This window comes from Tursiops truncatus, chromosome 1 (assembly GCF_011762595.2).
Source record: "Tursiops truncatus isolate mTurTru1 chromosome 1, mTurTru1.mat.Y, whole genome shotgun sequence".
Taxonomy (NCBI): Eukaryota; Metazoa; Chordata; class Mammalia; order Artiodactyla; family Delphinidae; genus Tursiops; species Tursiops truncatus.
The window spans coordinates 170,836,598-170,864,019 of NC_047034.1; the positions used below are offsets into that span (position 1 = coordinate 170,836,598).

Here is a 27,422-nt window from a genome sequence, read left to right on the forward strand (position 1 = left end):
TTAACAGGAGAAAAGCCTACAAATTTATTTTAACCTAAGTTTTACATGACACAGGAGGCTTCATAAGGAAATGAAGACCCAAAGAAACAGATGTGTGTATCTTTCTGCTAGTTTTGCTGAAGCCTGGACAGTCTGGAGAACTTGGAGAGGTTAAGGAGCTTGAGGCTACATGTAGTAGACTGGGGGCAATTTAACAAGCCTTGTTTATCAGGATTCTTCTTGGTTTCCCTTTGTTTTCAGAGATAAGGTTGTCCCTGTCCTCCTGGAACAGGGAGGGCACCTCTCACCTGAGGGTTTTATGACTGTTTTGGGGGAAGAAGGTCAGAATGACCTTCCTGCTTCTGCTGTTTTCTCAAAACTTCTTCAGTTTATTCAATATGCCAAGGTGGCATAATTTGGGGTAGCATGTCTTGAACCCCATCACTTACACTTGCAATTACTTGTTGAATTATCTGTCTTACCGTTAGACTGTGCATTCCACTAGGGCACAAATCTTGTTCTCTAGCTTTGTTTCCTCAGCGTCTAGCACTGTGTGTCTTGCATGTACTGAGGCCTCAGTAAATATTTGTAAAAAAATGAAAAATTTCCATTAGAACTAGCCTCCAGTGCCTCCTTGGCTTCCAAATTAATTCGCTAATACAGCAAACCTTTATGTATGTAACTCTACCGTGTAACAGCACCTTGCTACATACTGGGGCACATCCATAGGCAAATAAAATAACAGCTTCTCTCTGCACAGGAGAAAATTATTCAAATTGTATTCATCTTTCATTCCACTCAATTAGGACACGTCCCTTGTTGGCGGATTCGTGAGCGAAGTAACTATTTTCCAGCGAGTGTCCTCAGGTGACCTGTCTAGACATGCCCAGGAAAAACAATCTAACACTCTCCTAACCCTCAAAGTAATCTCTGACGCGCTGGACGTGCTGCGCCGCCTGCGAAACGCGCAGGACCGGGGAGTGAAGGCTGGCGGCGTGGCGCCCAGCGCAGGCTTCGGTGGGCCGGGCTGCCCCGCGGGCGAGGGCGGGGGCCGGGCCGCCGCCGGGTCCGCCGGCCGGCAGGGGGCGCGGGCGCCCCGGGACCCGCGCCGCCTGCCCCGCCGCGCGTTCGCTTGCCGCCCGGCAGCACATGTGTTTCTGTTTTGTGTTGTAGCATTTGTTCTGGAAGCTTGTATTTACATTTTAAGTGTATCTGGTGAGTGGGCTGGAGACCTCGTCTGGGCTGGGGGAAAACAAGCCCTTCGGTTCTTTTAGTCTCTCCTCTTCCTTTTTTCTCCGGTTTCTCATCACTCCACGCAGGTAGGGGCTGAAAATGAAATCGACAATGATCAGTTTGCGGGGTCTGGGAAAGTTTTTTTTTAAAGAGGAGAAAAGGTAAAAAAAAAAGAGAAAAAAAACCTGGGGGAGGTTGGGGGAATTGAATGAATAAAAAGGGGAAGGAAGGCGGATCCACGTGGTTTAATCGGAGACAGACAGAGATCCCATTGTTCAAAATCAATTTAAAAAAAAAAAAAAAAAAGCAGACAGGGCGAAGGGGCAGGGACGCTGGGGGAAAGTAGCGGCGGAGCCGGGCACTTTGCAGCCGGGATCGGAAGGATCGGCTGAGCCGCACGCTCGGGGAGGGGCCGGGAAGAGTGTCGGGCACCATTAAAGTTTTTATTTTTCGTGTCTGTGCTAGCAGGTGTTTGGGGCCGGGGGCCGGCTCTATTTGCGCCACCACCCTCCCACCCTTCTGTGGGGCGCAGCCAACCCTAAGGGATTCGGCTAGACCCCGAGGTCGGAACCCCCAAGCTGGAGCGGAATTGGGGACTCAGGCGGGGGGTGGAGAGAACTGCATTTGAGTGGGCTTGGGGACGGGGGTGCGGAGACAAAAGCAGCAGGTGGGGCCGCCGCGGAGGGGGTAGCTCCTTCACCAAGGTGCCAAAAGGGGGTCTTTGAAGTGTCCCAAAGCCTTCTCTAATTAAAACCTCGGGGATCAGAGACTTCCTTTTTCTTTCCCTTTACTTTTTGGGGACCTGGCTGCAATTATGATGCGATGTAGGCAAACCTAACTTGAGGAAGGGCCCGGGGGGGGGGGGTCTCCATTTTTTTCTTTCCCTGAGCGGATTGCAGTCGGGGACCTGGGCTCCCGTGCGGGATTCCCCGGAGGAGGCGCGCCGGGGCCCAGGAGAGGCGCGATTTCCTCCCGGCTCGCCCCCTCTCCGCCCACCCCGCGGCCGCCACTTTGGGGAGGGCAGGGGAGGAAGTGGAGGCCGGTGGCTCGGCTGGCTCCCCTCCCCCCGCGCAGTTTATAACCCGTCCATTGTGCGCCGCTGCCCCGTGTCTCCTCCAGCGCGACCATGCCCAGGAAGAAGGCGGCGGCGGCCTGGGAGGAGCCGAGCTCGGGCAACGGCACGGCCCGTGCCGGGCCCAGGAAGCGCGGTGGCCCGGCCGGCAGGAAGCGCGAGCGGCCCGAGCGCTGCAGCAGCAGCAGCGGCGGCGGTAGCAGCGGCGACGAGGACGGCCTGGAGCTCGACGGGGCACCCGGCGGGGGCAAGCGCGCGGCGCGGCCGGCGGCAGGCAAGGCGGGCGGCGCGGCCGTGGTCATCACCGAGCCTGAGCACACCAAGGAGCGCGTCGTGAGTGCGGGGCCGGGGCAGGGGGCCGGGGGGCAAGGGCCGCGGCACGTCACCGCGCGCGTCCTGACCGGGGGCGGCGGGGCCGGCGCAGGCCGCGGGCTGAATCATCGCCGCCGCCACCGCATAACAAAAGGGCGCGGGGCGGGCGCGGGCCGGGGCCTACCCGACCCCGCCGCCGCCCACCCGCGCGGCCGTTGGCCGTTGGGGCGCGCGCCCCGGGCCCCCCGCCGGGGGAGGGGCACCCGGAGCCCGCGCCCGCCCGCGCCCGCCCGCGCGAGGGGGTCATGGCCCCGCCCCCGGCGCCGCTCGAGCCGACTCTCTCCGCCTCCCCTCCCCCTCCCGCCCCGGGAAGGGAGACTTTTCCAAGTTGTCTCCGGCCGGAGGAGGGGAGGCGCGCACCGGGCCCGGGGCGCGGCGCAGCGTGTCCTTGGTCGCCCCTGGCCCCCTCTGGCCGCCGGTCGGCCCCGGCACCGCGGGGGAGGGGGCCGCCAGCGCGCTGCGGGAGCGGCGGTTCAAGCCGGGGCTTTGAGGTTCCCGCCGCCTCGGCTCCGGCGCTCCGGGGGGGCGGGGCTTGGCGGCAGCCGCGCATGCCCCGTGCGGTCCTGCGCCGTCTCGCGCCGCCGGGGAGGCGGGGGTGGCGGGCGCCGGGGCAGGGTGCGAGGGCGCATGCTCCGGAGAGCCCTCCCCCTGGAGGTCGGGAAGGGCCCCCACACCCCCAGAGGTGTTTGGGCTTTGTTCGTCGCTTGTGGTCTGAGGGAACGAGCGCTTGGTGTGGGCTCGGTGCAGCACCCCCCCCACACCCCCGTGGTCTGAGTGGGCTTCAATTTGTTCATTAGAGTTGGGCCTTCAAATCTTAATTAAGATCGTGACCAATTCATATGCCTGCAAAACCCTGCGGAGCAAGAGATGTTACGTGGGTTCAGTGATGCTCAAACCCCACGGGTTTAGTGTGGGACATGTGTTTAGGGTCAAAGCTTTCACCAGATGCTCAGATGACTCCAAAAGAGTTAAGAACTTGCACTTAGGGTCTAGAGTCTCACGGTCTGGAGGGATCCTTTTCTCAGTCCGTACCAGCGTGATTTCCCCCGGGGGAGTTCAGACAGTATTTAAATGGTTAAAAATAATTGCACTTCTAGGTCCACTTTATAGGTGAGAAAACTGGGGCACAGAGTCTAAGGGACTAGCCCAAGATGACATGGAGCTAGATTTCCATTGGGCTCAGGGTTTTTTTCTGATGTCATCCTTAACGCCTCTGCAAATTGTTCATGTGGAGATGGCTTTGTAACTGCCATCTCAGTGGAAAGGGTCAACGTGTTAGATGGTGGAGGAGGGTGATGTTAAGGAGAGCCTGTATCACTGAAACGTGTCACCTGGGGTTGGGGACCAGGCCAGGACCAGGGTCATGGCCATGAGCACAGTATTGAGAAAAGGGAGCGCAGGGACTGTTTTCCTTTAACAAATGTGATCTTCTGTGCGGGACTCCAGACATTTTCCCTCCAATCCTGGTGTTAAGAGGGAACTGAAAAGAAAGGTCAGCTGGGCTCTGCCTCTGCTGCATTGCCTCTCGAGTGTTTCCAGTCAACCTTTTAGAGTAATGAGTTTTGTTATCAGGAAGTAAAAGATTCTTACCGTGATGCTGAGATTCACCCAAGGAGGTAGTCACGGAGAGAGAGCATGTGCAGTGGACTGGCCAGCACACCATCAGGAGACTGAGGGTCCAACGAATGATGCTCTTCTGTGCTTCATGGAAAGTGCACACCTCAAGCTTTAAGTCACTTTCACTTTTAGCATCCGTTGGTCCAGGGTCAAGGCCAGGCCCAGGCTGTCCCATTGCGTTCCCAATGCCTTGCCCTAGGTGGGCATTGCCCCGAGTCCTGGGTGAATCCCTGGTGCCGGGTTCCTAGACTCCAGGGGAAGCGCCTGGGAAGCAGTCCTGAGAATCCTGTCTGCTGCCACAGGCCAGCGGCCGTCCCCAGCTCTTTTCAGAAAGAGACTTTTTACTGAGAGTTTCGCAAGCCTCGCTGCCGTTCAGGGCTGTTGGAAGGAGGTTTGTATGAGAGCAGCTGCCAGGAGTTGTCTGAAGCCGTGTTGCCTTCAGTTACCTCAAAGCGGCAGATGTTGGGCTTGTGAAAGATGAACCCCAAGTACTTGTATGGTTGAGGGACAGAGTTGCCTTGAGGAAAAGCTGTGTATTTTTATAAAACATTCTTAGGATTTCAGTCTCAGAAAATGCTCTCTCCAAGGACCTCAGGTTTCCGTGTAGTTGTATCAGATGAGCATTTTACGACCCTCTAGGTTTGATGCAGCCCGAATTCCCTGTGAACTTCGTAACCCTGTCGGTAAAGCGAGCAGCCTTGGCTGACTCCTAGAAGACAGGTGAGTGTCACAAGCTGTCCAGGTCTTTGTAGTTCTTCTAGTTTTGGGTTGCTCAGGTTTTGTGGGCCCTGAGACAACTCTGTTCCGTCTGAAAGGACCAAATAAATACAATTGAAAGCTGAGCTTGAAGCCTGTCTTAGTCGCTATTGATAGCCCACTAGGGAGTAGGCGTTGCGGCCCTCTCTCTGAGTGGTCTTCCCTCCGCCGGGAGCGACAGCCTTCTAAATGGATGCGTGTTAGAGATCGACTCTCAGCCTCGTACATGTGCTCCTGGCGCTTGGGCAGTGATTCAAAAACCGCTTTGGGCCAGAAACCCCATTTTGTTGATTGAAGAAGCTCGGAGCGTGTGTCCCGGCCAGCGAAATTCACCCATCCTGTTGGCAGACTGTTCTCCCAGCTTTTCTGCCACATGATATTTAGACATGGGCAGTATGTCTGCCGATTTCATCCAGAAAACAATCTCTTGACCCATCGGTGAAGCCCAGGGAGGGTCCTGTAACCTCTGGTGCTTGCAGCCCTGGCAGCTGTCCCTGGGGTTCCTCTGGATGGAGCCCCCCGCATCCGGGGTCTTTCCCACCTGTGGGCGGGTTCAGCTCTGTGACAAAGAGGGACATGGGCTGTGATTTTTTTTTTTTAATTTTTATTTATTTATTCATTTTTGGCCGCGTTGGGTCTTCGTTGCTGCATGTGGGCTTTCTCTGGTTGTGTCGAGCTGGGGCTACTCTTTGTTGTGGTGCGCGGGCTTCTCATTGCGGCAGCTTCTCTTGTTGCAGAGCACGGGCTCTAGGCGCACGGGCTTCAGTAGTTGTGGCTCGCGGGCTCAGTAGTTGTGGCACGCGGGCTCTAGAACACAGACTCAGTAGTTGTGGTGCACGGGTTTAGTTGCTCCGCGGCACGTGGGATCTTCCCGGACCAGGGCTCGAACCCGTATCCCCTGCACTGGCAGGTGGATTCTTAACCACTGCACCACCAGGGAAGCCCATGGCTGTGATTTTTAAGTGGGTGTTAGGAGTTCTGGTCCTTACTTGAATTTTTTATTTCATATAAGGTGGAGGGAAGAATTGAATTATAAGCAGCCTACAGCAAAGAGTTATATAGATGATAACATCTAACGTGTGAGGAAATGAGGCCCATGACAAAAACACAGTTAAGGTACGGCTTACCACCCTCCTTGGACCACTGTCACTGGAGGAAACAGTTGACCAGTGTTGATCAACGTTTCCCACAAACACCTTGTGTCGGAAGGCTTGGGGTTTTGTATAAATGCTCAGCTGGCTCGATGGGCCAGTACACATAAGCCCTTGTCCCCTTGTGCAGGTGCTGGCATCTCCAGGTCACAGAGGAGACCCTGCTTGTGCCCAGGGTGATGGCAGCTAGTTCTGGCAGAGCTGCAGGTCCCGCGGCAGCCAGCAGCACTGCCGACCTGTTGCAGTGCTGAGCGCTCCTTGGTGTGGAGTGGTTTAGCCGTATCCGCCCACCTAGGGGCCGGTGGGGGCAGCCTGGCCTGAGGTCACGGCTCTTCCGGAATCCTCTCCCCACCATCTGGCCTGGTAGCTCATCCCACGGTGCTTTGGTCCATTCTGAGTCTCTGCTGCCCCTCCACGCAGACCCGAGGAATAGTGGAGAGCAAGTCAGTATTGTGGGCAGAGACCCAGGGCTGCTCCTTCCACTGGGAACTTGACAATCCCCTGATGCTATTTGTCTCCTGCAGTAGACCTGTAGAATGTTCCAGCCAGGCCCGCCAGTTAAACAAAGAAGGGGAGATAACCAGGGGAAACTCGGCTCCCATTCAAGTAATTGGAGTCTGGGTGCTGTGGGGTTGGACTACCCCGATTAAGGTCATTCTCTGAATAATTGAAGTGTGGCGAAGTCATCCTCCAGTCCTGGCTGCTTTGTCGCCCCTTTGCATTGCTGACCGTGGGTGCGCCCTGTAGATGGACCGTCTGCCTCCAGCCCTGTACTCGTGGCTGAGCAGGCGAGCATGACAGGACCGGCGGGTGGTGGGCAGGGTGTGCCCGTGACATCGGGTTTGGGTTGCCCAGAGTTCCCTAAGAAACGGAATGCCCCCCATAAGGATGTGTTCCTCTTACACATGCAGGTACTGGGCTGCCAGCACGTACCGCCCGGGCAGTCACTGTGTAGGGCTTAGAATGACTGGATTTGCAGCTGTGTGGCCTTTTTTTCCTCAAAGCCTTCCAAGAATGCTTCTGTAAACCGAAGGAAAACTCCTCCTTTGCTTTTAACGTCCTGGGATGCTGATGATGTAAAGGATGAAAGCAGAACGGGAAGTTACTGCTTCCCTTGCCTGTGTGGAACTAAGTGGAGCCTTCAGAAGTGGATCTTTGACTAACAGTCGACTTTAAAGAGTGTGCTGGGCATCTCAGAATCGAAGGGAAGGGCTGAGCACAGAACGAGTGCCACCCTGACCAGACAGTGGCCTTTTTAAGTGGCACATGCTCCCCCTGTGACAGTGAGAGCGTGTGGCCCTAGTGATGGAGGATGGGGACTGAGGTATACTGGCGGGGCCACTGGCCATCGGTCCCCTGGCTCTCGGCCAGCAGTGAGGACTAGCCCTTCGGAGGCTGCCCCATCTGATCCGCCAGCCCCACGTGGGTCTTCCTCCCTCCAGTGGAGGAATGAACACGGGGCTCTGCTGTTTTCCCCCGCGGAAGGCTCCTGGCAGCGAGGGCAGTGCACAGGGAGGATAGGAAAGTCAACCGATGGGATCGCTGTGCAGAGATGCCCCGGGCCCCCAAAGCCTTCAGGTCCATGTGAGGTATGCTGTGCTTGCAGCGAGAAGATGCAGCCTTGGCCCTGAGGACAGCGGTTTTAACGCTCACTCCCTGTGTGACACAGCAGGCCTATTGCAAATACCTGTACAAGGCAGTCTGCAGAGCGGAGGGGAGGAATTGCTTTTGGCTTCTTTTGTAGACTTTTGCCAAAGATGTTTTAAAGAGAAATCAAAGGATAAAAAAGACCCTGGGCTTAACCGATGAGCTGCCGGGGCAGGTTCGGGATTCCACGTATGGAAGGGGCTGGCGAGGTGTCCCTCTGTCCGCTGTGTGAACCGCTGAGGGACAGCGTTAACAATGAATTATTCTGTTTCCTGCTGTCGTTGGACAGATTTGGGAAGCTAGAAGCAGCATTACAAGCTAATTCTTTCTCCCTCTCTCTTTGTCTCTGTAGAAACTTGAAGGGTCTAAGTGCAAAGGGCAGCTTTTGATTTTTGGGGCAACCAACTGGGACTTGATTGGTCGAAAAGAAGTGCCTAAGCAACAAGGTATGAGAAACAATTTCTAAAGAATAGAAGACGCTACTATTGATTGAGTGCTTCCTGTGTGCGAGGTGTCCAGTGTGATTCTGGTGACTGTCTGCAGGTAGGTATTCTCTTTACAGAAGTGCTCAGAGAGGCCAAGCGATTTGCCCAGGGCCACACAGCCACTCTAGTGATGGGGCTGGATTTGAACCCGGGTCTTGGGCAAGTCTCTCACTTGGGTACAACTCTGCTTTTGAAAATTCCATTGAGATTAAACAGAAAAATATAAGTAGTAGCCTCAAATAAACCTCGACACTTTTTTCCCCATCTTCTCATGTCACTTATTTTCATTAAGATGAAGAGGCTGGTGCTGTGGAATGTCAGAATGTCCTCGATATTTGTCACGTGTCAGATGGCGAACTTGTTAGACATTTCAAAAGAGTCCACGTTTCCTTGCAAACTGCCAGGTTGTTGCGGGAACTGGTTTGACAGAGCAAGTAGCAGTCTGGAGTGGAGGAAGCAGGGAAGCCCTAAGAAGTATCTTAGCCCCCAAGTGTTTTTAGAAAATTGGTGTCTTTTCTCAGGAGAATACTGGCCCATCCAAGAGAAGTAAGGCTGGTACTTTGCCATATTTTATGGCTTCTTGATTTCATTTGGAAAGATTCCCAAAGTACTTACCGGCATTGCCCGGTGAACAAATATTTGCACACTGACACTCCCTGGGGCCTCAGGATGGGCAGTGGAGATGACCTTAATCCATGAAAACAGCGGGCGGGGTTTCAGTGGCACTCAGGGTCCAGATGAGTTAGAAATGGGTTTGAGCCATTTTCTTCCTGTTGGGAAAAGTGCCCAGCCTTCAGGACCAAGCTCTCAGCCTGAGCTGCCTGATGGCTGGTGTCACCTGGAACCTCTCCTGGGACGTGATAACATCAGTCTCCCTGCCAGCCCTGGCGCAGGTGTCGCATTGTTTCTCCAAGCTGTTCTTTAAATGAGTGGCCCACTTGCAATTAGAGACACGCAGGCCCCAAGCGGGAAATAGATTCCAGAGGGGAACCCATGGCAGAGCGGGGCCGCCTCTAGTTGCAGGAATTTTGCCCCACTTGGGCTCATTTGAAGAGTGCCTTTTTGTCTTCTCCGAGGCCCACTTTTGCTTCCCAGATGTTTCTCCCTCTGAATGAAGTTTTATGTAATTAAACAAAAATTTTAAAGTCTTGCAGTGTCTTTCGGCTCTCTGTGAACTAGCCAGTAGACGTAACGGGAAGGGAGGGAGAATTTGTTTTCCCACGGGTGCCAAACATGAAGGGAAGAAGGATTTCCCCTCCCGCCCTCGCTTTTCCCAGTCCGTCCCATTCTCGAAGCTGCCTTCCTTCCGAGAGCCCATCGGCTCTTGGGTACGCGTCACTGGATCTCATAAAGTCAGCAGCCCCCTTCGTTTTCAAGATAACACAGTGATTTTGTGCTCCACCTCTGACCAGGACCAGGCCCTGGGCATTAACAACCTCCAGCCAGGCCGAGTGGCCCGGGACTGCTGCTCTGCATTTCGTATGACTAGGATCCCTCTGAAGAAGGTTCCTTGGGAGGCCCCGAGAATCCCTGCCTCTCATGAGCTGATGACATCTTGGGCACTGACATTCGTGGAGCTCATGCAGGGAAGATGCTTTGGCAGATCAGACCATCCACTCAGCTGTGAGGGGTCCGCTTAGCCACTCTGGGTCAGCCTTGGTGTCCCGTGGCGTCTCCTGGCACTGCGTGTTGTCCACAGGCATGGCACACGGCAGTCATGCCACCATGATGAGCAGACGTTAGCATAGGTGTGAAGGCTGTCGTTTCTGGTTTGCTCTTTCCCAGGAAATTGCTGGGTCTTCTTTCACCTTTCAGTGGTAGAGGAGCGTCTTCGGGTGGAGAAGCTCAGGGGTGCCCTGAATCATGGTAGGGAACTTCCCTCTCTTGCCTGACCCGCCCCAGGTAGTTCAATGAGAGGCCGCACCCGGCACCCTCTGCTGGTGGGGTGCGGGCAGGGTGGGGACGGACGGGAACAGTTCTACAGAGTTTCTCGCGTGGAGCCAGGTACTTGATGGAGAAGTTGACCTCTCAATCCGTTCCAGCATCCAGGTCAGTCTGACACAGTTGATTTCGGCAGCAGCTAGCATTTCATAATAGTCACCACGGACCTAAAAATGGGCTCGTTTTTCTGTCCTTGAGAGCCCCAAGTTGAGGAAATTAAGCCCCAGATCGGCCACGCCCTGTCCACTAACAAGGTGAAGGGGGGGGTGTGATGGAGGCGGCTGTCTCCCCCCGCCCCCCATGCCCGCGAACGCTTCCCAGTGCCCTGCCCCAGGCACGGGGAGGCCCTGGCCCTCGGGGTGGGAGGCACGGGAACTCAGTAGGATAAGTGCTGTGACAGGATTCACAGGGCGCTGGGGTCCAGAAAGCAACGAGTTGAAAGGGGGATGCGGGCAAGGAAGGCTTCCCAGAGCAGGGGGTGTTTGACCTGAGGGGTGAAGAACAGAGGCAGGGGGCAGGAAAGGGCCTTCCGGGGGAGCAGATACACGGGCGGAGCTAGGGGTCATGACTCGGCCAGCATGGTGGGACTCCTGAGAAAGATGGGGTGCAGGCTCGGGCTTGGCCCCCAAGGGAGCCTCGTGGCTGCAGGCCCCCAGCCCCTCCCCACCCCCGGTAGAGGGCCGGGAGGGTGAGGGATACTGGGGGTCTTCTACCTGCTCTTCGGGGTCGGCCCCCAGCCCAGCGGGGCTGCAGGGTGGAGGCGGTGGCACCTGCTTCTCGGCCACTGGCTGTTGGGCAGCTGGGTTCGGGCCAGAGACGGAGGTGGGGCGGTGTCGGCGCAGATGGCCACCGGCGGGTCCACACCGCTGGTGCGCTGCCCCGGGAGCCCCCGAGGGTGGGCTTTACGTGGGGAGTGGGGGGCGGCCCTCTGGCTGGTGACACTGGGGCAGCTCTCGGCACCCACCGGGGCTCTGCGGCCGTTTGACGTGTGTTCCCTTTGCCTTCGCAGCCGCCTACCGCAACCTCGGTCAGAACTTATGGGGGCCCCACAGGTACGGGTGCCTTTCGGGCGTCCGGGTACGGACGGTGGTGTCGGGGTCATGCGCCGCCCACAGCCTCCTCATCACCACGGAAGGGAAGCTGTGGAGCTGGGGTAAGTACCACGGGGACGCGGCGAGACCCGTGGCCCGGCCCGCGGGTGGGCTCCCGTCCCCCATCCCCTGGAGGGGAGACCCTCGTCCGCCCTCCGGGGCTGTGCTGCTTGCTGTGCGTTTCCTCTCTTCCTGATGCCCGGCTAGTCTGTGCCCCGTGAAAACATCGCTTCCTCCCCTCTTCTGCCAGGTTTCGGTCTGGACGTAACCCCCGATTTCTCTGAATCCTCTTCTTTAGGCAGCCTTTTCCCGAACGTTCTGACTGACTCTGGATCTGATACCGAGGTGTGCCTAGTATCGAATTCCTATTTTAGGTGTGCTGTCCCCCCAGCACACAGCACGGTGTGACGTAGACCTCTGTTCTTGCCACTTTAAATGCCACCAGCTTTGACATCTGCCACGTGGTGACACCAGCCCGAGTCTCTGTTCCTCTGTTTCCTGTTCCATCGCCCCAGAGAGTTGAGTTTGCTCTTTCCAAGGTGATCTGCTTGCCCTGCCGCTGGACTCCCTCGCCTGGGTGCTGGGGGGCGCTGTCCTTGTCTTCTAGCCTCCCTTCCCTTTCAGGGTCCCCTGCAGAGTGCTTCCACGCCGCCTGCCCTGTTTCCTCGTCCAGAGCCTTCACACAGGTCCCAGCTGGGGCTCAGTTTCCCCCACGCCCTCTGCTGCCTCCTGGGCTCTTCTTCCCGCAGGCGGTGTTGGCGTTTGTCCTCACCCTTTGTTTCTGGCCCTTTGGCTAGCTTTGGGTCCATAAGACTGCGTTTTTATTTTGGAATGTTTGAACCTTTTTTTTTTTTTTTTGCAATTTCATGAGTGGCTGTACCAAAGTCCAAATACATTAACATCTGTTGTCTTCCCTGCACTCTGCTAATTTTGTAATTCTGTTGAAAAAAAGCTAACAAGTGTGTCTGGCCCAAATTTAAACTTCATAGTTTCTTGGTGACACGCTGACATTGCCACGATTTTCGTTTGCTGCCAGTTGGGGCAGGGTTGTGTCCCTCCCCCAAAACCCCCTTCTGCCCGTTGTGCCAACCCTGAACGCAGCCTCCTACGTCGGGGTTCCCAACTTCAGGTGTCCTCTTTCTGATCTCTCTACTGAATGTCACTTTCGTGTTGCTTCTAAAAATGTCCCCTCTGCCGACCCCCTGGGCAGGGAATGATTCTAAAAGCTGTGCGTCTGACCTGCCCCAGAACAAAGACGTGTCCCATGAGCAGACTCGCCGCTGTAGGGGGGATGAGCCAGTGGGAGTGTCATGAGTCCACAGTGAGTCCCTGGAAGGCTCAGGGCCCAGTCCAGCGCCCGAGAGCCTCGGTGCTGCGGCCCGGAATTCACGGGGTCTGCACCCGTTGACCACCTGGGCCTCTCGAGCCGAAAAACCGCGTCTGGTCCTCGTTCGTGCCTTTCACAGTGAACTTGGGCACTTTCCACTAGAAGCTGGTGTCCGCCTGTCCTGCTGGAGCACCGTAATCAAAGCCTGAGGACGGTTTTCCTGTAGTAACGGCGGCTGGTCACCCCTTCTCGAGCCCTGTCCAGGACAGTTGAGGCTCATCTTTGTGGCTCTGCTCCCCCTCTTTCATGACTGCAAGGTCAAAGTTCATTGTTGGGGAAGGATGTGGAAACCTCCCCCGCTTTCCGAATTGCCTGGCTTTCTGGCCCCATAAAATCTCCCGAATTGTTCGGTAACAAGTGTGGTTCTTCTCTTAGAGGTACCTGGGAGAGGCCCACCGAGGTGCTGAGTTTGGAACCCTTGTAGCCCGTGTTGAAAACTAAGTACGGTTTAGGGGGGCCAGCCTTCCGGCCCCCCAGCTCTCCACACCTGCTTTGAGCTGCAGGGCTGTGTCGGGGCAGGACTGTGGTGCAGAGGGCCTGGCAGGTCTCGACCTCCGGCACCCCCCGATTCCACGCCAGCACAGCCTCGGAGGTGGAGGTCAGCCCGTGGCCAGGGAGGGCCTGTGTTCAGAGCAGTCTTGGCCTTTGGCCGTCGCTGGGGTTCACGCGGCTAAGCGTCCTGCGAAGGCTGGTCTGTGGGAGGTGGGCTTAGAGAGGAGAGAAATACAGGGTCCACGGTAGACGCCTGGGGCGCTGAGGGAATCAGACTCCTGTGAGGCAGGTGTTACCATCTTAAAATACCTCGGGGTGAAGCGAATGAAGGAATTGGCGTCTGGCAGGTGTGGTGAGAAGTGAGCGCTGTGAGCTTCCCTGAGCGCTCGTCCGCTCGTGTGTACCATCCAGGTTGAACCTGGTTTTCTTCCATTTCCCTCGGGGGCAGAGAGCTGGCGAAAGTGCTCCGATCTGTCCCAGCCACTGCCCCAGAAAAGAGGGTCAGAGCAGGTGAGGTGGTGGCTGGTAGCTGCACGCCGAGGCGACTCTGGGGACAGCCCTGCGTATCTCATCTAGTCACCCGACCCCACCGGCAACCTTGAAAGGCTGGCATTGCCTGCGGAGCCGGGCTTGTGGGTTTGGAGGGCGCCTTCTGGGAGACCCAGCCTCGCCCGGCAGCTGCTCCAGCCGCCCTCTCTCCTCCTCCCCGCTTTATCTATCCTGCTCCTGACCCGCAGGGCGAAATGAGAAGGGCCAGCTGGGCCATGGCGACACCAAGAGAGTTGAAGCCCCCAGACTCATCGAGGGGCTCAGCCACGAGGTGATCGTGTCCGCGGCGTGTGGGCGGAACCACACCTTGGCCTTGACGGGTAAGGAAGGGCCGCTCCCCTCAAAATGGGGTCAGAGGCCAAATGGTCCACCTGGGGCAGGGGGTGGGGCTGCCCCCGTGACCCATGGTCACGATCAGAAAGATGCCCAGGGAGACCGCTGGACAGCTGCTTGAGGCATCGGGAGCCTAGCCCACGGGCACCAGTGGCTGGGGCAGCGGGAGGGTCTCTGCTGGGGAGTGGGTCTGCTCTGAGGTATCTGCCCCACCCCGTTTTGGAGAATTGTCTCTCTTGCATTCTTCCTGGCAAAGGAGCTGTTTTTATTATTTTAGAGCCTTTGATTCCAAGCCTAGTTCTGAATACTCAGCATTATTTTCCCTTTGGTGATGAATGTTGTTCTTTCCTTCCAGAAACGGGCTCCGTGTTTGCATTCGGGGAGAACAAGATGGGGCAGCTGGGCCTCGGCAACCAGACGGACGCCGTGCCCAGCCCCGCACAGGTGCCCGCCCTCCTCCGCCTTCAGGGCCTTTGTTTCTCGTTGCTTTGGGGTTGGCTTTTCTGGGGTGAGATCAGACATTCCTCTCCATTGTTTGAGTTACTGGGTCCCTTGTAAAAGGAGGATCTCGATGCTTTGAGTGGGTCAGGGTTAGTAGATGTTCACCGGTGAAGAACATCTCTAGAAACAGTTTTTCATTCCGACTGAAATAATTTGTTCCAGAGGCCTGTTTGCAGCCTGTTCTATTCCAAAGTGAGAATTGTTACATGGATGTGATCGGTCTTTATCTGAGAATACTCTGAGTTTTGACTTTGTAACAAGTCACCAGCCACGTACTTAGAACACAAATAGGAGGTCGGTCGTCTCTCATTCCTGAGAAACTTTGGGTCATTTGGAGGCGTGGGATTTATACCTAAAAAGTGAACTACTGACATAAGGCAGCAGGATGCTACAGTGAGTGTCTGACGAGGGAAGGGACTTGGGTTTCTTGGTCTTAAAAAGAGACCTTGACCTCGGCCAAACGTACCTATAGTTTGGAGGATTTTCGAGGTGTTGCTGTTTTGTTAGCCATTTGCTCTGCAGTGGAATGTGACGGTTCCCAGAGTGAGCCGGGGCGGGGACAGAGCCCAGGACTCAACATCCCCTCCCCAGTCTCATCGCCTTTCCCCGCGATTTCCCGGGATGTCGGTACTTCACGCCCTCCAGTTCCTCCAGTCTGGCTTTCCCAGACCGATTAGTTTGCAATAGCGAGTCTTCTAAGCACTTTCTCAGATTTGTTTCCAAATCCCAAGCCAAATTACTCAAGGCCTTTGCTGTCTTCCAAGTTCCTAATTTCGAACCATTATATTTCTTCTTCACACCTTCAATTAAGGCTAATTAGCAAGCGGCTCTTAACAGTAGTAAAAGAGAGTGTGAAACAGTTCATTTTACTGGTTGGCAATAACGCTTATAAAAGCTTTTCTTTTTAAAGTTGCGTGACATCAAAACTAGTGACTAGAGTGGGATTTGGGAACTACATGTGATTAGTTTTGTTTTCTGACACCTTCGTGCCCACGCCAGTCAGTTGAATTCAGCATTCACTGGGCACCAGGATGTGTGAGGCACAGCGCTGTGCATTTTGAGGGTTACAAAGACCCGGGGACATGATTTGCTTGTCTGAACTGACTCTATACTGGGACGTATTTCTTTACATACATTCTAAGCTTTGTTGCCAGCGTTGTTGGGTCCATTAGAAGTCCTTTGTAGCCTAGTAATTGTTTCACACCAACCTGTGAGGAGGTAGAGACTTTATCAATCTTTTAAAAAAAAAAAAAAGTCTAAAAGTCTGCTGTCTTTTCTTTTCAGATAATGTACAACGGGCAGCCAATTACCAAAATGGCCTGTGGGGCTGAATTCAGTATGATAATGGACTGCAAAGGAAACCTCTATTCCTTTGGGTGCCCTGAATATGGTCAGCTGGGTATGCAAAGTACATTTTTTAAAAGCTCTGTAATCTAACTGTATGTTTAGAACCAGAAGTCAGTGTGGGGCTTGCACACACATGGTAGAAATGTGGGTAATTGATCGCAGATAATAGCCTTGATCCATTAAGTGGATGTCCTGGTTAGTGGACCAGCATGTCCTAATTCATGGGGTTGTGGAGTCTGACAGTGACTTGCCTTAATGAAAGTCAGGGCTTGAGTCTGACAAAGGTTTTTTTTTCTGATTTGGGAATTCATTTTTGTATAAAAGGATATCAGAGCTCTTTTTTTTTTTAATCAAACCACCTTCATTCATTTTCATATTTAAAGATTTGCCTTCATTGAAAGTGAGGAAATTATACAAGAATAAGGTTGTTTTGAAAACCTCGGCCTGAGCCATTATTTCAGGTATACACACGAAGAGCCCAATATCATGAGAAAGTGGGATTGTCTTCCGGATTTTCATCCCTAAACAGAAGGGATGAAATTTACTTATTATTCATTGAGTAGAAAAGTAAAACTCAGCAGGTAGTTCTCATCAGTTCTCAGCGAGTGGAAAATGACTCTCCATCCTGACTTTACAAGGTCTCCATTTTCTTTTCCCATCTGACACCGAAGTGTTTTTTTTTTCCCTTTCTGGCGTCTTCCCACCTTCCAGCTCCTTCCAAGTGGGAGGTGAGGAGTGGGCGCCCTCTGCTGGCTCCTGAGTTTCACGCTGCTCCGGATCCTCTGCAGCCCCTGGATCTGGGTTGCCTGGGTCTCCACGTCATTAAAAGCAGGCAGATGGAAGATAGTATAAATAGAACGAGGAGCATCTCGCTGGCCTTTAGACTTTAGGGAACAGTGACTTTGTGAAACTAAATATACCTAAGTCAGAAGTGAATAAGAGAGAACAGCCCCATGCACATTTCAGCTTTGGTTGCCAGGGAGTTGCCAGAGACTGTTGGAGAGACCGTCTCCGTGCAAGTTTCTGGTCTGCTTCCGGAAACGTGCGCAGCCCCCCTGCTGTCTGTGGCTGCCCCAGATCTGCAGACAGGCAGCTGGTCGCAGCAGGTAGGTTTTCCTTCAGGGAAATGAAATGCCCCTGGCAATGAGGATGACAGCTAACATTTAGTGAGCAGTTGCCATGAACCAGTCCCCATCGCAGCACTTTATACCGAATCTCATTTGCTTGGTTTACACTTGTTTAAAGGTATTTTGAGAAGTTGGCTTGATTTATATCTACAGAGTCAGTTAATCTTCCCAGTTTATTTTAAAACCGGTTTTCAGTGTGATTGTCCAAACCCAGAGAGATCCCTTTTCAGAACTAGAACTTGACCTCGGAAGGTGCATCCCCAGCGTGCACTCACCCCCGTGCTCGCTCCCACGACGTGTCAGGCAAGGCAGAGGCGAGAAACGTACGTTTAACTCTGCTTTAACGACCATGATGATGTATTAGGTTACTGGTAATTCATAAAAAAGCAAGCCTGGGGGGCTTCCCTGGTGGCGCAATGGTTGAGAGTCCGCCTGCCGATGCAGGGGACACGGGTTCGTGCCCCGGTCCGGGAAGATCCCACATGCCGCGGAGCGGCTGGGCCCGTGAGCCATGGCCGCTGCGCCTGCGCGTCCGGAGCCTCTGCTCCGCGACGGGAGAGGCCACAGCAGTGAGAGGCCCGCGTACCGCAAAAAATAAAATAAAATAAAAAGCAAGCCTGGGAAAGTGGCTTGAACTTTTTTGTCCGTTCTCGGCCCGTGCAGGGCTCCTTGAGGCCCCCAGGTGGGGCACAGAGAAGACCCTTCCTTTGGATCTGGAGCTTCCCACTTTTTTGTCCACAGCCCAGCCCAAACGTACACTCGCAAAGAATTTTCACAGAAGTCCTCGTTACAGATGGTGTCCTCGGGTGTTTCTTACTCTGTTCTATTCATTTTTCAAAAAAAGGAAAAAACTGGTTTCAACCCACAGCACCGATTCTATGCCCCACAAGTTGGGTCGCGCCTCAGGTTGGAGGACGCTACCTTGGTTGACAGGAGTCCCCACGAGGACCTGCCCAGCCTGGCTGGGCAGGTGCTCTGTGCTATGGCCGCTGCTGACGGCCGGCCCTGTGGTCGCTGCAGGACACAACTCGGATGGCAAGTTCATTGCCCGGGCGCAGCGGATAGAGTACGACTGCGAGCTGGTGCCCCGGCGAGTGGCGATCTTCATCGAGAAGACGAAAGACGGCCAGATCCTGCCGGTCCCGAACGTGGTGGTACGGGATGTGGCCTGCGGCGCTAACCACACGGTAAGGCTTGAGCGTTTCTGGCCTTTCTTCTGGCTTCCAGGGTGTCACGTCAGTGGAGACCCTTGGCTTTGCAAAGCCAGGAACTGACCGTGGCCCCCTCGACATCCCGCCCTCCTCAAGGGCTTCCCACCCTCAGTTGTCCCGGGGCGTCATTCTCCCCTGACAGCTTCTCCGTGGCGTCCACAGATGTAGCTGAACGTGCAGACGCTTTGGGTTGGGATCATGCAGTAAGAGTGTTTCTGCTTTTGTCTTTTGTCTAATAGAACATCATGGATGTTCTTCCAGGTCGATAGACAGTATCTCAGACGGGGTGTTGAACAGACTCAGTCATTAAGGGTGTTTCCTTTCCTTAAAGGTCAATCTAGATAAACGGCAATAAAATTTTGTATGTGCATCTTTTTTTTTTTTTCTTGGCCGCTCGGCATGTGGGATCTTAGTTCCCTGACCAGGGATTGAACCCGTGCCCGCCGCAGTGGAAGTCTTAACCACTGGACTGCCAGCGGAGTCCCTATATGTTCGTCTTTTTATCTTAGTTGCGTTCCTGTGGTTATTTTGCCTGAAAATGCCTGAGAATCAGACTTGGTTCTCGTCTCGCTTGAAGGAGCAGGGCCGGGGCTGAGAGTTCAGAGGCAGGTCGGTCTCCTGTGTGCAGGCGACTGGCTGGGTGACCTCAGGACTGGGAGCTTTCAGTCCCTTCAGGTCCAACGACTGATTCTCCCTTGTACAGCGTACTCAGGAGAAATAGATCTTACTTAGGCCCCTGGTGTCAAATCATGTTAATAAGTTGTACATTCACATGATTCAAACATGAGACATCAGGGATGCTGTGAAGAAAAGAAGATGGATTTAAAAAAAATTTTATTTATTTTTTAATTTTTTATTTTTTTAATTGAAGTATAGTTGATTTACAATGTTGTGTTAGTTTCTGGTGTACAGCAAAAGTGATTCAGTTATACGTATTCTCTTGCATATTCTTTTCCGTTATGATTTGTTACAGGATATTGAATGTAGTTCCCTGTGCTATATGCTAGGGCCTTGATGGTTATCTATTTTCTATATAGTAGTGTGTATCTGCTAATCTCAGACTCCTAATCTATCCCCTCCCTGCTTCCCCTTTGGTAACCATAAGTTTGTTCTCTGTGTCTGTGAGTCTGTTTCGTAAGTAAGTTCATTTGTGTCACATTTTACATTCCACATATAAGCGATATCATATGGTCTTTCTCTTTCTGACTTACTTCACTTAGTATGATACACTCTGGGTCCATCCATGTTGCTGCAAATGGCATTATTTTGGTTTTCTTCATGGCTGAGTAGTATTCCATTGTGTATATGTGCCACATCTTCTGTATCCATTCATCTTTCCATGGACATTTAGGTTGTTTCCATGTCTTGCCTATTGTAAATAGTGCTGCAGTGAACATTGGGGTGCGTGTAAGAAGATGGACTTTAAATTGTTGACATGTCACCGTGCACACTGCACCTGTGACCAGGTGGAGGTCACCTGTGTGAACCTGCCTGAAGGAGAATCCAAGGTGGGCGGGGCTTTTCCTCTGGGCTCTGTCTGCAGTCTAGTCAGGATTGAAATAGGAAGTGGAGTGCAGTGGCCTGCTCTGGAGACATCACCCTTGTGTTTCTGATGAGGGAAAGGGGAAGACTTGTGGCTTTAATAATAATAATTTGTTAGGGATGGAAAATGGTGTCCCTGGCCGGGAAAACATCCTCGCCATGTGGACCCGCTGCTGGTGCCTCCTCTGTCAGAGGCCGGTGTGGGTCATCTTGGGTGTTTCTGCCCTTTGCCCTTAGCCCTGGCCACAGGCTCTCAGAACAGCAGCCACCCCGCTTGTCCCCTGTCCCAGCGCTGCATTTTCTCTCTCCTGCAGCTGGTCCTGGACTCCCAGAAGCGCGTCTTCTCCTGGGGCTTCGGTGGCTACGGCCGGCTGGGCCACGCCGAGCAGAAGGACGAGATGGTTCCCCGCCTGGTGAAGCTGTTCGACTTCCCTGGACGCGGGGCGTCCCAGATCTACGCTGGCTACACCTGCTCCTTTGCCGTCAGCGAAGTGGGTCAGTGCTTCCCCGTCCGGGCCTCGGGAAGAAGGCATCCAGGGCCAAGTCATGGGTTTCCCTCCCTGGCTGTGTGCTCTGGTGGGGAGTCCCGTGACCTTTGCCCTATTCAAGACCAGGGACCTTGACTTCATCGACCTCCTGGATTCTTTGGACAGAGCCGCTTGTGGTCACCGGTGCCAAGCGCCATGCCTGGCGGGTCCCAGTCCTCTTCCCTTTCTCCTTTGATGTTGCTGAGATGAGGATCCAGCTCTTGAGATGATGATGACAATGGAGACGCGTTTGTCTTTCCCAGGTGGTCTGTTTTTCTGGGGGGCCACAAACACGTCCCGGGAGTCCACCATGTACCCGAAGGCCGTGCAGGACCTCTGCGGCTGGAGAATCCGGAGCCTGGCTTGTGGGTACGTGGCTGTGTCTCCCGGTTGGACACACCCAGGAGGTGCCTTGTCCCTTGAGGGCTCCACTCTTCCCATGGGGCATAGGGCGCACCAAATTCTAGAGTCAGGAAGGGGAGGGACTGTGCTTGGGGCAAGAGGGGTTGGGAGGTCTTAGAACAGGTGACTCGCTTTGCTGCTTCTGAGGGTTTCGTTCTTCGAAGGCTTGGTGTGCTCTGTTCGTATTGCAGGTTCAAATCATATTTAGTTAGGAAATTTTAGTTACTGTGACACAGTGGGACCAAGAAAGTATCCTCAAGTCAGTGATTTTCCGTTTATTTTGAGGACACCTGTTGAACTCTGTAGCACTTCTTGATGAGGAGTTTTATAATGTTCATCACCTGCCGGGTTTTGGGGAGATGACAGTGTAGTTGTTGGGGGTTCGGTGTGGTTTTAATCTGAAACCTCTAGCCCCGCCCAAGTTGTCTGGCAAGTTCCGCCCCCTTTGGAATAGACTCTCACTTCATCCTGATTTGTTCTCTTCTCCTTTTCCCAGTGTGTTTATTCATCTAAAAGTGACCCCCCCCACCCCAAGAGCCCTAGAGCCCGAGTGGGGTGGGGCGGGGAGATCTGGGGCCCCGAGGCTCCTGGCTCTAAGGGCTTCTGCAGTTTGGGCCTGCGCGGGACAGCATTTGGGCTTCAGAAGCAGCCCATTGGCCCCGTGCTGTGTTGTTTGGAATGGAGTTTTTAGTGGGCCCAGCTTGATTTTAATGCTAGTAGGTCACACCCTGAAGGGAGCCCATGGGAAGTGCCCTGGGCTGCTGGGTGGGTGAGGTGCAGCGCTGGGCTGCCGCCCCCGGCGGTGACAGCCTCTGCCCGTTTGCAGGAAGAGCAGCATCATCGTGGCCGCGGACGAGAGCACGATCAGCTGGGGCCCGTCGCCGACCTTTGGGGAGCTGGTAAGCTGGTCCACCTGGCGGAGGCAGAGCCCTCTCTGGGTTCCCTGAACCACCCCTGAAAACTCGCAGGAGGAGAGTGTGTGTGTGCGCTCGCTTGCGTGTGTGTGTGTGTGTGTGTGTGTGTTTCCTTGTTGCTTGAAGGTCTGCGATATTCCCTAATGTTTAGATCACTTGAGGTTTAATGAGTTTGCTCATCAAATAATTGTGAAAGTTCTTTCTGTCCACATTGTTAAGTTGAAATGGGGAAGTTTCAGATCCCATTTCCCCTCATGTTTTGTAAACCGTCATTGTGGGATGACGTCAGTAGGAAAGAGGATGGTTTCTCTTCCCTCTCCCCAGGAGAGTTTCAATCGACAGGAGCAGCTTGTCCTTTTAAACGGGTGGGGTCAGTTGTGACCATGCATTGAATCTTTCTGGTTTCCAGCCTCTTAGGCCTTTTGGGGACATTCTTCTCTTATTTTTCCCAAATAAGTTTGTCTGTGTTCCTGCTTTTAATCTCAGTCACTTGAGTGACTAGAACCCATGGCCCTCGGATTCCCCCACACCGTTGGCCTCCTCAACCAAACGTCTGATTCTTAGCTTTCTGGGGCGTGGTGAGTCCTTAACTTTTAACGTCTTCATCAAGAACAGCCGGGCTATGGAGCTCATCCTGACGGTCTACCTGTTCTACCTGCAATTTGATCGTCAGCCTGGCTCTTTTATTTCCTGCTGGGAACTCGGCCTATTTTCCCTTCCTTCTGCTCTCACGGGTAGGAGCTGATGGGGTGATGGAAGGAGGCGGGTGCTTCTTGACCCCCTGCGCCATCTCCAGGGCTGGTGGCCTGAACATGCCTTTTCCTCGGAGCTGTGTGCCCGCTTTCAGTCTGGTGGCTTCAGAGGGGGCCCCATGTGCCGCACACGCTGGGGGGCCCTTCAGAGGTGGCCCCATATGTGGAAGCTTGAAAGAGACTGAGAACCTGGCCCAGTTTTTTTTTTTTTTTAATTTATTTGTTTATTTTATTTTTGGCTGCGTTGAGTCTTTGTTGCTGCACGCGGGCTTTCTCTAGTTGCGGCGAGCAGGGGCTACTCTTTGTTGTGGTACAGGGGCTTCTCATTGCGGTGGCTTCTCTTGTTGCGGAGCACAGGCTCTAGGTGTGAGGTCTTCAGTAGTTGTGGCGCGCGAGCTCAGTAGTTGTGGCTCGCAGGCTCTAGAGCGCAGGCTCAGTATTTGTGGCGCACGGGCTTAGTTGCTCTGCGGCGTGTGGGATCTTCCCACACCAGGGCTCGAACCCGTGTCTCCTGCCTTGGCAGGTGGATTCTTAACCACTGCGCCATGAGGGAAGCCCCCTTGCCCAGTTTTTACGGGTTGTTCTTAGAGAAGGACAGATGTTCCTAGGGCCCATCAGAAATAGACTCTGAGTATCGATTTGGAGACTAGAGGGGAACGAGGGGGACTTGGGGGGCAGCCTCTCGTGTGAGGAGTTGGCGTGGCACTTGGCGGGTGGCAGCTGAAGCTCATCTGCCGTGTGGGCCCCTCTTTGAGCTGAGCTGAGGGACCTGTCCACCTTGAAATCGCCCATCTTCACACCACAGCACGTGACAGAACCCCCACCCCCACCCCAAGCAGTCCTTGACCGTCCCTTCCATCTCCGGTGTCCTGGAGTCATTGCTGATCATGGACACAGGTGGGGATGGGGACAGCCAGCACTCCTTGTGACCTGGTGGGCCTGAAGGGCCGCAGTTGCCATTTCTTCCTGCCCTCGCCATGGTGTCATCTGACCTGTGACTCTCCCTAAAAGGTGTCCTCATCACATAAACCCCTATAGCTCACGTCTTAGCGTCTCGGGCCTGGGGTTAGGAACCGGTCACCTGCTGGCACCTGTGGATTCTTGTTGCTGCCCGGGCCTGGCTTTGGGTCTGAGACGGCGGGGCTCGGCCACAGAGGCTTCCGGGCCCGTGGGAGGTCCAGCCACATGGTGAGGTTCCCTCTTTCTGACTGGCGTTAGTGACCCGGGTTCTGTGAGCATCCCTCTGTTTGCCTCACCAGGGCTATGGGGATCACAAGCCCAAGTCTTCCACTGCAGCTCAGGAGGTGAAGACGCTCGACGGCATCTTCACGGAGCAGGTGAGTGAGGAGCCCTGGGCCCGGGGGGCGGGGGGCAGCCGCGGGAGCAGAGAGAAAAGAGCAGAGTTGCATCGTGCCTCTTCCTGCTTCTGCTCTTTGCAGCCCGCTTGAGCCGCATCTGACATCTCCTTGTGTAGCTTTCCTGTGCCCCGTGCTAGCGTTTTCTGCTGGGTGACGGGGAAGGCACAGAGGTGGGCCGGCTAGGCCCCGCGGCTGCTGTCAGCCTGAGGGACACCGGCCAGAGTCCAGCCACAGCAGGTTTGCTCCAGGCCGAGTGTATCACTCACGTCAGCTTGGTACCTTCACCCAAGACTCTATGCACCGTTAGGCTGTGGGCAGCTGGTGGGGCGAGGCCTCTCACCAGGTTGCCAGCCCTTGTCACCGATACGCACGTGGGGCTTGTGCCCTTGCACAAGGCAGGGCTGTGGTCCAGAGAGGCACAGGGAACAGGGAGCACGGTCCTGAGTCCCCGCAGCCTCTGCAGGCAGTCGGCATCCAAACGCTGCCTGGGGGGCCTCCTTCCACCTTGTCTCCCGGGGCCGCCCAGAAGGCAGGCTAGCAGGGCATTGGTGGCAGGTCACGTTGACACTGGTGGTCCACAGCAGAGGGCTTTTCTGAGCCTTTCAGGATGCCTGTGTTTTGACCTCTGTACTGACCCCCGTTGGCGAGCCCAGCTTCCCTGTGTCCCGTCGTCTGCATTGGGCTTGTCGGCTCCAAACTCTGCCTAGCCGAAGCACACCCAGCGCTGGTTTGTCCCCCAGGTTGCCATGGGTTACTCACACTCCTTGGTGATAGCGAGAGACGAAAGTGAGACGGAGAAGGAGAAGATCAAGAAACTACCAGAGTACAACCCCCGGACCCTCTGATGCTCCCGGAGCCTCTCCAGCTCCACACCTCTCGCGGCAGCTGTCATTTCCACGTGCACTGGGACGGGAAGTCACACGAGGAATTTTCAAAAGCAAAAGTTGACCGAAGGTGCATTTTTGTTAAGACTCCCTGAGGTTCCGTTTTTATAAGTGATTCAACGTCAACTACCTTTCCTGTATGCTTTCCAAAGTGTTTTTTTTTTTCCCTCTTAATGATTAATTAAAATATTTGCTCATAGTTGACTTACCATTCCTACAAAAGAGGCAGAAACTTTGAGCAATCTAGGTTTGTTTTTTGTTTTTTTTTTTTAAGTTTTCCTTTTTTACCCCCCTCTCCTACATACACTTGTCAAAAACACCCCTTCCCGGTTGTGATTAGCATGGTGAGCCCAGCGGGTGCTACCTGGGAGAGGAGTCGCCACACGCTCAGAAAACAGTGTCCCTTGCAGGAGCCGGCAGCATCTAGGCAACGACCGTCCCTGGTGGTCAGTCTCCATCCAAGATGGCGCCCGTGTGCTCGGAAGCATCTGGGTCGCTTCTCTCCTGCTTCTCCTTCTAGCCCGGCTCAGGCCGTGTGTGTTCTGCTTCTCCCCTTGGCTGCTTCTAAGCCCCCCGCCGCCTTTTGGCCGCGACATTATTAGAATCTGCCGTTTTCCCCCCTGGTGGGGGATCTGTGTGTAGCCATTTATATCTGCTTTAGCTGTAAAAGAAGTCCAAATGAAAAGCAGGTGATGGTGGAACCAGTGGGGACTTGCGGGGGTGGGCAGGTGTGGGGACAGTGTACGTGGTTCCAGATGCGGCTCGAAGGCTCCTCTGAGCCGGGGCCGCCTCGCCAGCACTCGCTATTAGAGATTGACCAGCCAGCAGTAAAAAGTGCATTCTGGAGTCCTTGCAAAGAAGGATCAGCCCTTTGTGTACCAGCCTTTATCGCCTTTGTGCTTCTGTCTTTATTCCGAACCCCTTCCCCCCGCTGGATCCTGCTGGAAGGGGCCCGGTCTGTTTCTGAGGCCCGGGTTCCTGTTCCGCTAACCCAGCTCTCTAGTCACGTTTGCTTGGCTGTGTAACCAAATAGTTGGGATCACGGAAGAAGTCCCCTTCCCTGCGTGTCAGCACAGAGGCTGTGACTGCCACCCCGGCTCCCCGCCAAGTGCCCTGTGCCCGAACCCGTCCCCGGCGTCGCGCTGCGTGAGTTATGAGGTGCCTTTCCCGGAACCCTCCTCTCGCTTGGACCCAAGAGAGGCGACAGCTCTGGCTGGGGCTCTTGGTTTCGAGAGGGTCTGGACTGGTTTGGGTGCTTTAAAATAGATTTTTTAGTTCAGTGGTGCTTATGGGGAAACGGGGATAGAACTTCAGTGTGAGACTTGGGTGATGGGAAAGTTAAATATTGGTCTTTTTTATTATTATTTTTTGCTTTGCTATTGTTACCACTTTTGTCTCCATGTTAAAATGCCAAAAATGATCTAGTCGTTGTTGCTTCTTTCGCTACTCGTCCCCCCTGCCCTGTCGCTCGGGGCGGTGGCTTATGCCTTCGCAGGGCGTGTAACGGTATCTGTCCTGGCCAGTCCCAAGGCCTTGCGGGAGGAGGCCGGCCTGCCTCTTTCTAAGATTTAGTCTGACTTTGTGCTCGTCTCAACTGTCCTGTGTTTATAGTCCAGGGGAGAAGCTTCTGCAACTTCAGAGCTTCTGCTAAACTAACCTGATTTGTCCAAATCACCCCCCAACTACCACTGCTGACTCAAGCTTCCCTGCATAGAACCCCTCGGTTTCCTGACAGACCTCTTTCCTGGAATGGGCTTCGGCGCACGTGCTCCTTGTACCCGTGCAGCCTCCCTTGGGTTGTGCAGTCACCTAGAGGGTCAAGGGAGCAGTAGCCTGGGTCCTGGCCTTTGCAGGAGCTGCCCTTGGCCAAGTGGGGCTTCAATCTTCAAGTGGACTCATCTGAAACCCACCGCCAGCCCGCTCTCGGGCCCCCTGCCAGGGACTGGAGCAGGAAAGGGATGTCCTTTCCACGTGGAGACTGCCCTGTTCTCCCACGATCACTCCTTGGGGCTTAGAATTTTAAAATGAACTTCCTAAGGGGGAAAATCCTTTAGAACAATGAGTGGGGGGAGACGGTCCTGCGCTCCTAGAGGAAGGGACACAGCAGCGGGGCTGGGGTGCGCTGATCCTTCGGGCTCCAGACGTGTCTTCCAGCTCAGGAAGGTAGACTGGACGGCTTAGCGCGAAGGGGAGAGTCCAAGGAGAGGTTGTGATTTGGTCGAAGGTGCCTGGTTTAGTGCTGTAATTGTCTTTTTTTATATATATATTTCTTGGAGTAAACATTTTAAATAAACGACATCATTGTTTACTCTGTTTTGGCTTCTGCACTTCTTTTTCAGCGGAATGAACGTAAGAACACGGAACGGCTTCTTGCGTGAGCCCTTCCTGCCCCGGCCCGGGCTCCCACTCTGGGCCCCGGGGAAGCGCGGGTCGTTTTAGCTTCTAGGCTTCAGCCCTGCTGGGGTTGGGAGGTGAGTGGAGCTCCCAGCTCTGTTCCTGGAAATGTGTGACCCTCAGGGACGCTTCAGCACCCCATTGGCCCAACTCAAAACGTGGAGTTTTTCATATTCATCGCGTGTCCTATTCCTGGGGCTTTGAGAGGAGGAGACGCGGAAAGCGCCTGAAGAGGGCTGTACAACATGTGCCTTCCCCACCCTCCTCCACCCACTCCTCATAAGGGAGCCCTGTTGTCACTTCAGCGCTGGTCACAAATGTGCCCCTTGCAGGCCGTGCTGGCCCCTTACTGGCAGTG

General features: G+C 54.5%; 1 protein-coding gene and 1 long non-coding RNA gene across 5 annotated transcripts; one reads left to right on the forward strand and one right to left on the reverse strand.

Annotated features, from left to right (window-relative positions):
• LOC117308552 (uncharacterized) lies at nucleotides 1–3,182 on the reverse strand. Its single transcript, XR_004522635.1, has 2 exons — nucleotides 3,017–3,182; nucleotides 1–1,305 (listed from the first exon to the last, which is right to left on the reverse strand). It is a non-coding gene; the product is annotated as an uncharacterized lncRNA (long non-coding RNA).
• Nucleotides 1,080–26,983, forward strand: RCC2 (regulator of chromosome condensation 2). 4 transcript variants are annotated; one of them, XM_033842482.2, is made up of 13 exons: nucleotides 1,080–1,194; nucleotides 2,332–2,617; nucleotides 8,180–8,273; nucleotides 11,263–11,406; nucleotides 13,961–14,092; nucleotides 14,461–14,549; nucleotides 15,891–16,005; nucleotides 18,101–18,267; nucleotides 20,148–20,328; nucleotides 20,624–20,729; nucleotides 21,589–21,661; nucleotides 23,688–23,765; nucleotides 24,527–26,983. In XM_033842482.2, exons 2-13 carry the CDS (start codon nucleotides 2,339–2,341, stop codon nucleotides 24,629–24,631), a joined length of 1,563 nt encoding a protein of 520 aa, XP_033698373.1. In that variant the 5' UTR covers nucleotides 1,080–1,194; nucleotides 2,332–2,338; the 3' UTR covers nucleotides 24,632–26,983. The 4 variants fall into 4 exon arrangements, with proteins under 4 accessions (XP_033698373.1, XP_033698370.1, XP_033698366.1 ...); XM_033842479.2 differs by having other exon boundaries at nucleotides 1,157–1,298; XM_033842475.2 differs by lacking the exon at nucleotides 1,080–1,194 and adding an exon at nucleotides 1,247–1,373.
• The last annotated feature ends 439 nt before the right edge of the window (nucleotides 26,984–27,422 follow it).